Source organism: Pseudopipra pipra, chromosome 7 (assembly GCF_036250125.1).
Source record: "Pseudopipra pipra isolate bDixPip1 chromosome 7, bDixPip1.hap1, whole genome shotgun sequence".
Taxonomy (NCBI): Eukaryota; Metazoa; Chordata; class Aves; order Passeriformes; family Pipridae; genus Pseudopipra; species Pseudopipra pipra.
Genome location: NC_087555.1, coordinates 21,286,331 through 21,298,969, shown reverse-complemented (window position 1 = coordinate 21,298,969; position 12,639 = coordinate 21,286,331). Strand labels below are relative to the sequence as shown.

At 36.6% G+C, this 12,639-nt stretch overlaps 1 protein-coding gene across 6 annotated transcripts in view; it reads right to left on the bottom strand.

The window, feature by feature from the left end:
* Positions 1 to 12,639, bottom strand: part of GRB14 (growth factor receptor bound protein 14) — a 104,059-nt gene that overhangs the window by 55,264 nt on the left and 36,156 nt on the right. For all 6 annotated transcript variants that reach the window (XM_064661037.1, XM_064661034.1, XM_064661038.1 and 3 more), the window contains 5 exons: positions 9,442 to 9,563; positions 7,233 to 7,307; positions 1,781 to 1,918; positions 616 to 726; positions 330 to 425 (listed from right to left, as the gene is read on the bottom strand). In XM_064661037.1, coding sequence (XP_064517107.1) covers positions 330 to 425; positions 616 to 726; positions 1,781 to 1,918; positions 7,233 to 7,307; positions 9,442 to 9,563 — 542 coding nt within the window. The remainder of the gene's footprint in view (positions 1 to 329; positions 426 to 615; positions 727 to 1,780; positions 1,919 to 7,232; positions 7,308 to 9,441; positions 9,564 to 12,639) is intronic.

Below are 12,639 nucleotides of genomic sequence, written 5' to 3'. Positions count from 1 at the left end.
GACACATTTTTAAAACACTAAAGTTCCCTTCTTCTGTATTCTTGTCCCTTTGTTCAATATTACTCAACAATCTCACTGAATCCTACATAGTTACACAGAAGCATACGCTTAATGTTAAATATTTCCAGGACTGAGGCATCATTTCATCCCCTACAATCCCCCCAGCAATTTGGTCTCTCTGTTCCTTGGGATAAATAAAAATAAGCTTTCAGAGTACAAAACTTATATTGTTACTGCATGGAAACCTAAAATTGTATTACTTCTCTACTGCACAGCATCAAAATATCACACACTAAATTTCAGCAAGTTAACTCACACAGAAAAATTACCTTAAGCAACCTAATTGCTGTCATCCAACAGGTCCTACTTTGTTCATCATCTGCACAGAGCTGTTTCAGGTCTCTGGTTCCTCCTGATTTGTTAGGCTAGAAGGCCACAGCACATTTTTTTAGCATTAATGCATATCTTGAAGATAATACCTGTTGAAATAAAAGCCACTAATTCTCCTATTTTATAAAAGACAGCTGAATATTGTTTTCAAAAACCTTAAAGAAATTTAAGCTTACCTAAAAACTGTGGCTTGCTTTAATATGTATCAGAATAATAAGTTTGTACCTTAAAGCAGAATCCATAGTTTGTTGGTGCTCCAGAAATCTTTTTGCCTGTTAAAGACATGTACATATCACTATTGCTGAATTCACAGAAAAACTGCAGATGCCTTGGCTCCTGAAAAGAAAAGCAATGTAATACAGTTAGATTATTTTAGCCAGTCTCTCTAGACAAGAAACTCAGAAGAGTAAGTAGTTATTCTGTTCCAAAATACAGTCTTACATATTGCAGTTTTAACTGTGACATCATGAAATCTAGAAAGAGGCAACCCAATATTAATTTTATTATGTAAAGAAAAAAAAACCAAAAACAAACTACTTAAAGAGTTTATTCTTCTAGAGAGGGAAAAAAAACAAACTACAAATTATATAATTTTGGGGAAAACTTCCACTAAATTCAAGGCATAATAATATTAGATTAGGAGTCAAATCTTGAGAGCAATATGCATTTCAAAAATCCAAATAAAATATACTTTAATGATCTGAAAAACAACATACTGTAATAACTATTGCCCAGTACTATTCCTAAACATCATCTCCACCAGCTAAGGCTAATTATCTTAAGGAAGCAAACAAAAGACATTTGCTGAAGGATACAAAAACAGCTCAATGAATACTCTGGCAGTTAATTACAGCAAATTCAGAACAAGAAAAAACATTGTTTTAAGTAGTTCAGCTACTTAAAAAAGGTGTCTCGACTCCAGTGTTTAATATGATAAGGTTTAAAGTACCACCATCAAAAATTTGAACTAGTAGAATGAAAAACTGTCCAGTGACAAATTCTTAGCAATCCCAAAGTCATCCTATAAAATTTCTAAATTTAGATAATGAAGTACTATATCTACTTCTCAGAGTATCTACTTGTACTTCAGAATTTTAACCGGTATTTGAAAATTCATTTTAAAAAGGTACAAATTGGAAAAATATTAACCAGAATGAAGCAAACTTGTCAGGCAAAAAGAAAGTACAGTTTCTAAGACAACACTTTCCCAATTTTATATCTCAATATCTCTTAGATTTTATCCATAATAAAGAGATTTATTTTTTCTCTTTTTTAAATTACTATAAGTTATTGGTTATAAATATTTTTTCTTCTTACAACAAATGATAAATACATATATCTTTGCTCTGACCTCATAGTTCTCACTCTCTCTTTTTTCTTCCTCCCTTACCTTAGAAGTACCTTTAGTGGAAAAATAAAGGCCAGATCTTCTTAAAAGAAAATACATTTTTTTCCATGATTTTTTCCCCTGCTCCTTTGCATGCAAATAACCATGAATCTCAGGATATGTGCTGGAGCTTAGGAACATCTGAAAGAAAATATCAGACATCCATTTTTCTTTTCATCTGAAACCAGCTTTCTGTTTCATTAACATACTCACACAGGACTAAGGGGAATAAACCCCTAAATACACTGTCACACCACAGTAATTCAGTTATGATTGCATCTAATCCCATTAGCAGTACCTCTGATTTAAAGCATGTAGAATGTTACACAACTCCAAGGTATGCTAAGCAAGTTACATATTTATATGGAACATATGGTTTGAAATGAGAGCATTACTTCTGCAATATGTTAACTTCAGCAACAAAACCAGTGTAAGAAGTACTGATCCCATGCCTCAGACCCTATTTATATAAAACTGCTAATCAATGCTACCAACAGAAGAAAAAAAATACATCCCTCCCCCAGCCCCATGTTACAAATCAGAGAACTTATCCTGAGTTAAAATTATTCAACAAGCAAACCACAAACTCTGAATCACAAATCCATGCAGGTCAGGCAGATATTAGCATTTTCAAAAGGAGAGAGTAAAGGGCTCAACACCTGAAGTGGTACTTCAGTTAGTGCTGTAGCTGAACCAAAACCAGAGAGACTGAGCCAGTCCCCAAGACAGGTCCTGCCTCTACTCAAGATACTCAGTGGCTTCTCTTCAGCCATTTCAACCAGAGTGCAACACAGCTGTTATCTTGCTGAGGCTTAGAATAGTTCTACTCAGTCTGCAAAAGTACCCACTAGAAGCTAGTAACCAAGCTACTTAACTTTATTCTAATTCCTTATAATGCATTCATTTTTATCACTCTTCTTCCAATAAAACTACTCAGAAATATGATTCTAAACATATTAACCCAGAATTCTTCAATTTCCATAAATATGCAAAGCAATCTGTGTTACTACCAAGGTCTTCAAAGAACCTTGCCCCAAGCTGGCCTGTGGTATCACAAATACTATCTAGGCTTGCATAGAGGTAGGGATCAAAGGGTTTTCTGTTTGATATCTGCAGCTTTCAGGGCTGAATTTTCTTCCTATCCACTGCCATTTCCAGAAAATCTGATCTGAGGAATGAAGCAACAGATTACAAGGCAAGAGACAGACTGGCCAGTACTGGACTGCAGCAGAATGAAAAAGTGAACATGATTTTGGAAGTACACCAAGTTCTCTGGCCACTAAATAATGCACTCCAACCAAGCTACATAAGGTTTCTTTGACATTTATTGTTTTCCTACCTTGCAGTGAAATGCATGACTGTACCACCTGCAGACCAACCTGAGCTGGTGTCAATGCAGTACCATGGGCAGGCTCCACTGGCCAGGGGAGTGCCCTAGCCCACAACCAGGAATGTGCTATGAGCAGCTCCACTGCTATTCACCCAAATAGTTAAATTACAGCAAAAATAGGTACATCTATCTACATGTGCTGCTGGCACACAGCTGTCTCCAAATGTAGTTTAAGCTATTTTAGCCATATTGAAGCAGACGGGTAGGTCTTGGTAGGCGTTCCAGCCTGTTAATCTTCCCATTTGCCACATATTAACAGGTTCACTGGTGGGGAATATAAAGGCTGAATCGAAAAAGTATAAAATCCACAAACAAAGTCAAATGGAAGCTTTAGGATAATCTGAACGAGTCAATGTATGCAAAAAACAAAAGAGCATCTTTTTAGGCTTTAATATCTCTGCTGAAGCTGAAAGGAGTGGTTGGCTTCCTGCCTGCACAAGTGTCTTCCCCAGGATTCCTGCCATAAGAGCTTCAAATCAGAAATTCTGTCATGAAAAACACTTTTCTTACTCAGCAGACCAAAGTCGAGGAGCAATACAATGCTAAGCTTCAACAGTCACTGTTGTACCCAAGCTATCAATTACAATAAAGTAGCAATAATGCTAGGAAAAAGGCAATCCTAAATCCATCTTTTCCTTTCCAAGACATCTGAGGACTGTGTGAGAAAATAGAACATGAACAAGATGTAGTCAAAACCATTAACTGTCAGAAAGATGAGCAGTAAAAATATTTCAGAGTGAGAACTGAATGTCTGTAATAAATGCCAAAAATGAACGATAGTAGAAAAGATACTTCCTTAAGGTTCTTTTGTTGCAGGTTGGTTTTGGTCAGGTTTTTTGTGGCTGTTTTGGTTTGTTGTTTGGGGCTTTTAGTGAAGGTACATGCAAGTTTACAACAGAAGGGAACGGATCCCTGTTTATGCAGATAAGAGGTAATCGGAATAGGACAAAAACAAGAAAAGTCGCCAATACTTGAAGAAAAGGGGAGAGTTAAATGATGGTATACTGCAGACAGGGATTAGTGGTCACACAATATGCAGAAATAAACTTGCACTCCTTGCACTCTCTTCCTCACACACTGAAATATATAACATGATATGTAGAGTGGTGTCAAATACCACCATATCTTTCAGATACTAATATATGACAGCACCAAGGACTTGATTACCATTTGATTAGCCGTAAAACCAACTAATTTAAAACCAATCTGAACACAAAACAAAGCAAATGTCTTTTTTTTTTGCAAAAAAATCCTAAGCAAATAAAATATGAAATCAATCAGAAAGTGAAAAAACAACAGAACAGATAAAACAGTGCAATGTGTCAGATGAATATAATAATATAAACCGCAGAAATCACATGTCACTGAATGCAATAAAGATTGAGAGCTGCACTTCTAACTACACAACTTATTTGTCTGCATCTTCAATATTTTCAAGGAGAGAATGGTTGCGGCAACAGAAACAGGAACATTTGCTAAGGTGGATGCTTCTTGAGCATTTACAAAGTATTTTAAAGAGTTAAAGAAGTCATCATTATCCTAAGACTTCGTGACTCAAGTTGAATTTGATGACTGATTTCTTCACAGATGTGAGACAGCTGGGCACAATCCAGTCCAATGCTATTGGGAATGAGCTGGATTTTACCCTGAACCTGCTGAGAAATTTTGGGAGCACCAAGTAATTCTAGTGAAGAACTGATTCTGATTCTCAGTATTGTCTCCTAGAGACCTCAGTCAACCTGAGGAGTTTAAACCAGGAGAAAAGCCAACAAAACCTACAGTGGAAGATGGAGAAAGGCAACAGGCAGATTAAAACAACATCCAGGAGATTGATAAGGGACTGAAATTCAGAGCATGGCTATTTTGGCCTAAAGACTGGAATGGTGGAGTCAGGTGAGAAACTAGCCAGGGAAAGAGACACTTTATATGGCAGAGTGATTAAAGACATTAAAACTTGGCTCTTAATAATAATAATCTTAAAATCTTCATACTATATTCATTTTTTGACATATTTTAAAGCATCCAATTTGCAAAAATAACCTGAAGTAAGTTCCAAATGATCCATATTGCCTAGCACTAGACATGTGCAGAGTGTTGTGTCTCAGAGCAGCTATACTGTAATCAATACAGCGACACACTTCTTTCTTAGGCTAAAGATCTTCACAGCAGCGATTAAACCTCTCTCTTTGGGATACAAAGACATTCAGTATATCCCAGACCTAGTATTTTTACTTAGCACATGCTAAATGGATAAGAGACAGGTGAATTTCTTTTTGGGTTTTGTGGCTCTGTTCTACAAAGATGCCCTGATTTAAAGTCATCAGCCAAAATACTCACTCTTTCACTTTCAGTGAAAGTCAAGAAAAACATACCGAAAAAACATTTTACTTGCTTACAGCTCAATCCACAAAAAGCTGTAATAGTATCAGAAGTGATTTTTTAATCACTTGTAAGCATTGAGTTGTTAAAACTAATGTCTCTCCTGATACTTGACTAAGCACATCACAAATAATAATGCAAGCCCATTAACTTGTCTTAATGAGAGTTTCCAAGGAAATAGTGACTCACTGTAAACAATTTACCCAACAGCTTCTGCTGAAACGTGCACAAAGGCTGCACAATTCACCGAGGTATTCTCTACTTTGTGCCTACTAAGTTTTATTTGATGAAATACAATTAAACATACAATACAACATCAAAGAGCAACAGAGGAGAGTTTGCAACATATTTTTCAAGCTATCAAAATGGCAAGTAACTAGATATATTTAGAATGATTCTTAATCTTACCCACAAGCTCTGCACATGTTCTGTGCAAGAGTATATGGCAAACAGTTCCCTTTCAAAAGTCTTTATTATTTTTTTTCAAACTACCAAATTATATTTGAGAGCAAAAAATATAAAGTTCTATTAATACAGGGGACAGGATTTTCTAAATGAAATGTTTATGGTAGACTGCAAAATCTATTTGTTGTTTAGGTAGCAAAGGTGGACCAATTTTCAGTAGATATGCAGCACTTCTGAAATTACAAAGACTTTACGTAGGTTTGTAAAAATGACTTTCAGATTCTAGTGTGTGTCAAATCTAATTTGCAACATTTTTTACTACATTTGGGATAATCTTAACCTCTTGATTAACATTCACTTTTATATGGATACAACTATTTAATACAGAGAAATCCTTTGAGAATTAGTTCTCTAAAATGTTTTTCATTTACTGGTGGATGCTAAGGTAGACTTTACTATATTGATTTTTAAAAAAATGTAATTTCTGTTTCTTTTACTTCTACCTTAAATATCCTGTGTTACTATGTTGCCTTTCCAGTTATTCTTGATCAGCAAAACTTATACATAGTGCTGTTGTCTTAAGATCAGTGGAAGTTCTTTTTCTATTATTTAATTTTTCTAGTGACAAGCAAACAAGAGTGATGTGTATGTTTCCACCTTTATTACTCATTTTCCCCCTTTGAAAGTAAAACGATGATCCCTGATATGGTCATTCTGTATTATCATTTCATTATTCTCATTGTAAATTAGAATCTTGTGTCTGCTTAAAAGATGACTAACACTGAGTGACCTACCATAATTTCTTTTGAAGGCTACAGTAGCCTTCAAGCTAACAAATCATACTAGTCAGTCTAAATTTTCTACTCATTAGGTTTAACCATTTAGCTCTTTTTTATATCCATTTGTATCACATTACCAGTTTTCAGTATTCTACCATAGCCTTCTGCTAAGTATGTGCTGAGTACTGCAATACTTTTCAAGGAAAAAGGGTCTCTCACCTAAAATACCCAATAAAGGTATTTAATGTTTTCATTGCATTTTGTCTGTTTTGGTGCTTTTTGCTTCTGAAAGAATGTGAAAGTTTGCAAGTGTGGACATATAATAACTGCCTGGAAGGGACACAGCATTTCATATCTCATAAGGAAAAAAGTTCTTAACCATGTTTTGAGTTATTCAAAACACAGCAACAGATCCAACAGCAATAAAGAACTATGCTCACACAACACAAACAATGGAAAATTCTAAGCTATGCTGGCTCATCTTCATTGAAGGGTTACATACCTGTAATATCCCAGAGTGGCTTAGAGCAGCATTTGTCTCACTTGGAAAAGATATCATATGATCTGGAAAAAAGTTCTATAACAACAAAAATGTGTATGAAAGTTCTGTAAAAATAAATATAAAACTTTCTATCTCTTTTGGATGTCCAATTTAAGTTCTCAATGCAGTGCAAGGCACTGCAGATTCTCTGATCCAATAATTTAAGCTTACCTTAATGTCATCCCAAAATTTGTGACATCCTATGTATTATTTGCTGAAAAACTTAAAATTTTGAGAAAACATCAGTGGTCTCTGGAAGAGAATTTCAGACAGCAGTGCAAATCATATTGCAATATTTGGGTCTCATATTGCAATATTTGGGCCTTAGTGTTGTTTTTTTGGTAGTAATTTCTTGCCTGGGGATTCAATATGCTACAAAGTAGGGAGGATATACACCAATGTGCTGAAAACTATATTGTTTTCTATTGTTTCCATTACACTGGAAATAAAATAAAATAAACCAGTAAAATATTTGGGAATAACTTCCATTAATACAGAATAAATCTTTGTGGTTTTTAATTTTCCACTTTGTATGATATGAATTAACATAAAAACCTGACTACATCAACATGATGGGATTAAAAAGTCCACATTTAAAATGACAATTTCATTATGAAGGAAAGCTCAAGACCTGCAGCTGAGGAGTTCAATATAGTCATGCAGATACGAACTAGACAAGGGTTTGACCATCAAAACAATGTTTTCTCAAGGCCTGGAGAAGTTTGAAGCTAATATTCTCTTGGCCACCCAATGTCCACCGATTTCCATTTTTAATAACACTGAACTACTGGTAGGGTAATTCATATAAATCCATTCTGATAAAGCATTCTTGCTACACCTGGGACCACAGAAGAATCACTCAGCAGGAACAGCAAGAACTCTAATGAGCTACAGCTGCTGACTCTAGTTATAGCTGCATGCCTGCCACACTCCACAGCTGGTTCCACTCACTGGTTAACCAATACATCAACTCAGTCTTTGGAGGCAAGAGGCAGAAACCGATGCACAGGAAGTCCCAGCTAATATGAGGAAGAACATCTTTATTGTGAGGGTGACCATGTACTGGAACAGACTGCCCAGAGAGGTTGTGGAGTCTCCCCACTGGAGATATGCAAGAACTGTCTGAATCCTGTGCCGCGTGCTCTAGGATGACCCTGCTTGAGCAGAGAGGTTGGACCAGATGACCCTGGTCCCTTCCAACTTTACCCACTTTGTGATTCTGTGAAAGCTTCTTTACTAACTCTTAAGCTAAGAAATTTTTTACTGGTGTACTGACATCTCCATATGTGGGGAGTACATGATTTGTCCACAGACACACAGGTGAATCGAACATAAAACCTCTCAAATCTCTTATATTTTTTGTTATCCTTATATTTACCTTTTTATCCTTTTCACAGGTAGATAATTTGAGTTCCCTCCCACTTGTTACCTTTTCAGCCCTCATGTATTTCTGCTGTTTCTCCCTTTGACATCTGAAATGAGCTGGCTTTATAAAAGACAGCATTTGAAGTGGTCCAAATACACCATGCACTTGAACAACCAGATGGTTTCTCCTGCTGAGCCAGGACTGCTTCCATGGCCTTTGCCATCAGCCAAAGTCTGAATCAGCAGCATTAACCTTTGGCTACATCCCTGTATTACAAGTCATCTCTTCTCTCTTTCCATTCCTTATGCACACTAACTTTCACTTACCCCTAATAGGCTATGGCTGCTCATGGTGTTTTGTGTCAGTTGTCATTTAGCTGCAGCTGGGAGAAGCTGCCACTGGGCAGTACTGGGCTATAATATTCAATCTGCACTTCAACAATAAAATCATCTTTGCTACAGGTGCCCCTCCTCACACTGCTATTTTGTGGTCACTTCATGGAAAGTTCACTCAATTGCAAAAAATTTATTTTGTCGCAGGTCCGTGTGCAATGAAGTTAAACCCACTGCTGACCCCACGACCCCCAAACAATAAAATATTGAAAATGGATGTTTTACAATTGCAACAAAGGGACTGGCCAACAGTTATATGCACTACAATATATTCCTATATTTCATATATTCCCTCTCAATAATTCCTTTTGACTCATGTTATGCTAACAACTTTACACTCTGCCTATCTGTCTGTAACAGAAAAGACTATTTTGTCTTTGCACTACTTCACAGATACAATGTTAGAACTTACCAGGGGATTTTTAAAAAACTCATACTTGGCATAATTTTTTCTAAAATACAGTTTGGTTTCCTCTTCCATTACCCAATTTGATTGAACTTCCATCACTAATTCATGGTCTTCTATAGCTCTTCCTGTAAAAAAACCCCACAAGCAAATTAAAAACAAACAAACAAACCCCACAAAACAAACAAACAAACAAACAAACAAACGCAAATATCAAGCTCATGAGTAGCAGAAGACCAAGAACTCTCATGATCCACAGATCAAGTGGAGCAAAGTTAAACTTCCATTGAATTTAACTAATATTTGAGTCCATAAAGACAGAGATTAAGGATGCTATATGAAAATCACATTTTGTAATCAGATTAAATGAAGTAAATAAAATCATAAAGCAATTCAGAAAACAAAAGATACCCTAAAAATACCGAAACATAAGCATTTTAAAATCTTGTACAGGCTTCTCTACTCCAAAACACATTCTGTAGATGCAAGGGCAAAGAGACACTAAAGAACTGATGCTCTTACTTTTTTTTTCTTCCAGTTTTATAGAGAGGAAGTGCTCCTCTAAGGTGACATTTAAAACTCTTAAATGGCATTGTGACATTTAAGAAAACACCATTTCCTCAAGACTTACTTCTTGGTAGAAAAATAAGACATTCTGCATCACTCCAATGGATGGGTAAGGATGCTGGTATTTCTTTATTTTTAAGGTGTCACATCAGAGAATAGTGAGTCAACTTGCTTTCTTGAAGGAACTGAAACACTGAGTTAGTGCCCTCCAAAACACAGTCCTGTAATCAAATCCCTAAATGCTGACATGCAAAAGCTGTACTTCAGTTTAGGTAGATCATTTTTCTCTTCTAGACTGGAGAGTTTCTACCGTCCTTTCTGTGGTCTTTATTATTACTATATCTAACATGAGAAGTGTTTATTACAATCGAAAACAGTCTCTTTAACTATGGAAAGTAACTAATGCACATAAAAGAAGATTTAATATTGAAGTGCATGACAGAACACCTTTTAGGTAGCCTCCTCTCTGGCCACCCAGCAAGGAAAAAAGTTTAAACTAAATAAAAACCAGAAAGCCATTGGTCAGTATTATTGCACAGGTAGTGCTTTACAAGCTTTCCCAAAGGCTACCTAAGAGAATGCAGAGAGTGAAATCAAAATGAGAGACTGAAAGACACCGATGATGTGCCTGGCCAAGGCACCTACTCAAAGAGGAGCCCTAGAACATGTGTTCAGCCGCAGAAGCAAACAGAAAACCATTTACAGTCAGCACAAAAACTTCTCAGTAGAAAATTCAGGATGAAGACAGTACTTCTCTTGAAAAGGAGAACAGTTATAGCAAACCATTCTGTTTTCAGAGCCTGCCTCGCACAAGGGAATTGCACTGAAAGTATGGGACTCCCAGCACCAAGGTACCTGGCATCATCCAAACCTAGGCATGTTTCAGCTGCCCTCAATAATTTTAGACAAGCTGAAAAACATTCAAAAATTTATTTGAATTCAATATTTTAAGACAAAGAGGACACATACCAAAAACATACAGTTCTGAAATATATTGTCATTTATAAGGCTGCAATAATTGTTGTACTTCAGATATTTGAAATAGAGCCCAGGCTACTGCAAAACTTTGGAGGTGGGGAGGAAGTTTGAGCATCCCGGGTGACAAGGCAGTGGGCTGGGTGCAGTGTGGGTGCTCCATGGCAGGCAGACGGGGTGCACCAGCCAGTGCCACAGGAAGCAGGACCACCTCACCTGCCCACTTGCCCTGAGCCAACTCCACCTGGTCAGCACCTGCCAGGCAATACAGCGAGGACACGACCATGCTTAATGTTCAACAACATAGCATCAATATGTTAAACCTTTCAGACAAAATCAGATCTAACAGTATCGTAAAGATAATTCCATTATCGTTCAGTACTATTAAAAAAAAAAATAGAGGATATCTCAGGTTGTTCCTTTCCTTGGCTAGCAATGTTGAATTGCCAACCTCATTATCTAGGAAATAATTTTACTTTTAAAATGAACCTTTTTCTAGAACTATGTTGAAAGCAGCTGGAGCAGTCAGAAGACTGCATGGTGAATGTAGGTCTCCAGCAATTTTGAAAATATCAGAATCTTAGGAAAAGCAACTTCACCAATTATTTGATATTGAAATCCTCCAAGAAAACCTTCAGATTGAAGAAAACAGATTATCTGGCAAAAAGTGTACTGTGTAAATAAATAAACCTGGATAAACAGTGCCATTACTGTTCTGGCATGGTTTGTCAAAGGTGTCTTCTTCAATAGTTACTATGCTATTTAAACACCAGCTACACTATAAAACACAGAAAACACTTTTGCTATTTATGTAGAAGTGTTTTCTAAAGCCATTTTGCTACCTCCTCTTCTACAGCAGTCCTTTACAGCCTCGACCCAGATTTAACTCTGACCTTACTCTGAGTTGGAAGCATCTTACAGCTGATACATTCAGCGCAAAAGGTTACAAATATCTTTGAAATGTTACAAAGCAAGAAAAGAAATTTGAAAAACGTTTGTGGCTGCCTTCAACATAGCTCCACACCAAAGGGCATATATGCTTGTGAAAACTAAAATATAGAGACTGTGGGTTTATGTTTTGGTTTAGGTGGCAGTTTTGTTGGGGTTTTTCCCTTTTTTAACCCTCACAGCAGATGCTTCCACATTTTGTTTCCAGCAACTTAAAATACATGGAGTCACTTCAACACAGTTCATTGGTCCATATCTGGAGGTTTAGAAGAATGGTTTTGGTCTGCTTTTTAAGTAGCCCTGTCCCAGAGTTCACCATAAATCCAGTCAAACTGATTGTATTGCAGGAAAATACTGACAGCCCACTCTGATGTAGTTTCTGAAGACTGAGTACTATTGTCCAGGTAGAATAGCACTGTGTAACTGGTTTCTGTCCCTGATGTCAGAGATTTCACTCAGGTGTCTTGGGAACAAACAGGATTTTATCGGCAATGAAAATAACCCAAGTCTTTCTAGAGATACCAGAAAGAGAGGAAGGACTGCCAAAGAATATCAAGGAAGAGCAAGGAAGAATTTGCAGTGAGAATCTTAACTGTCAGTGTCTTCCAAATCACTCTTACAGATGCAGATCAAGCAATGTGAGGCAAATGCACCATTAAAAAATCCACTTTATAGCTATGCTTTCAAAAAAAGAGAATCAGAAGCAACAATCCT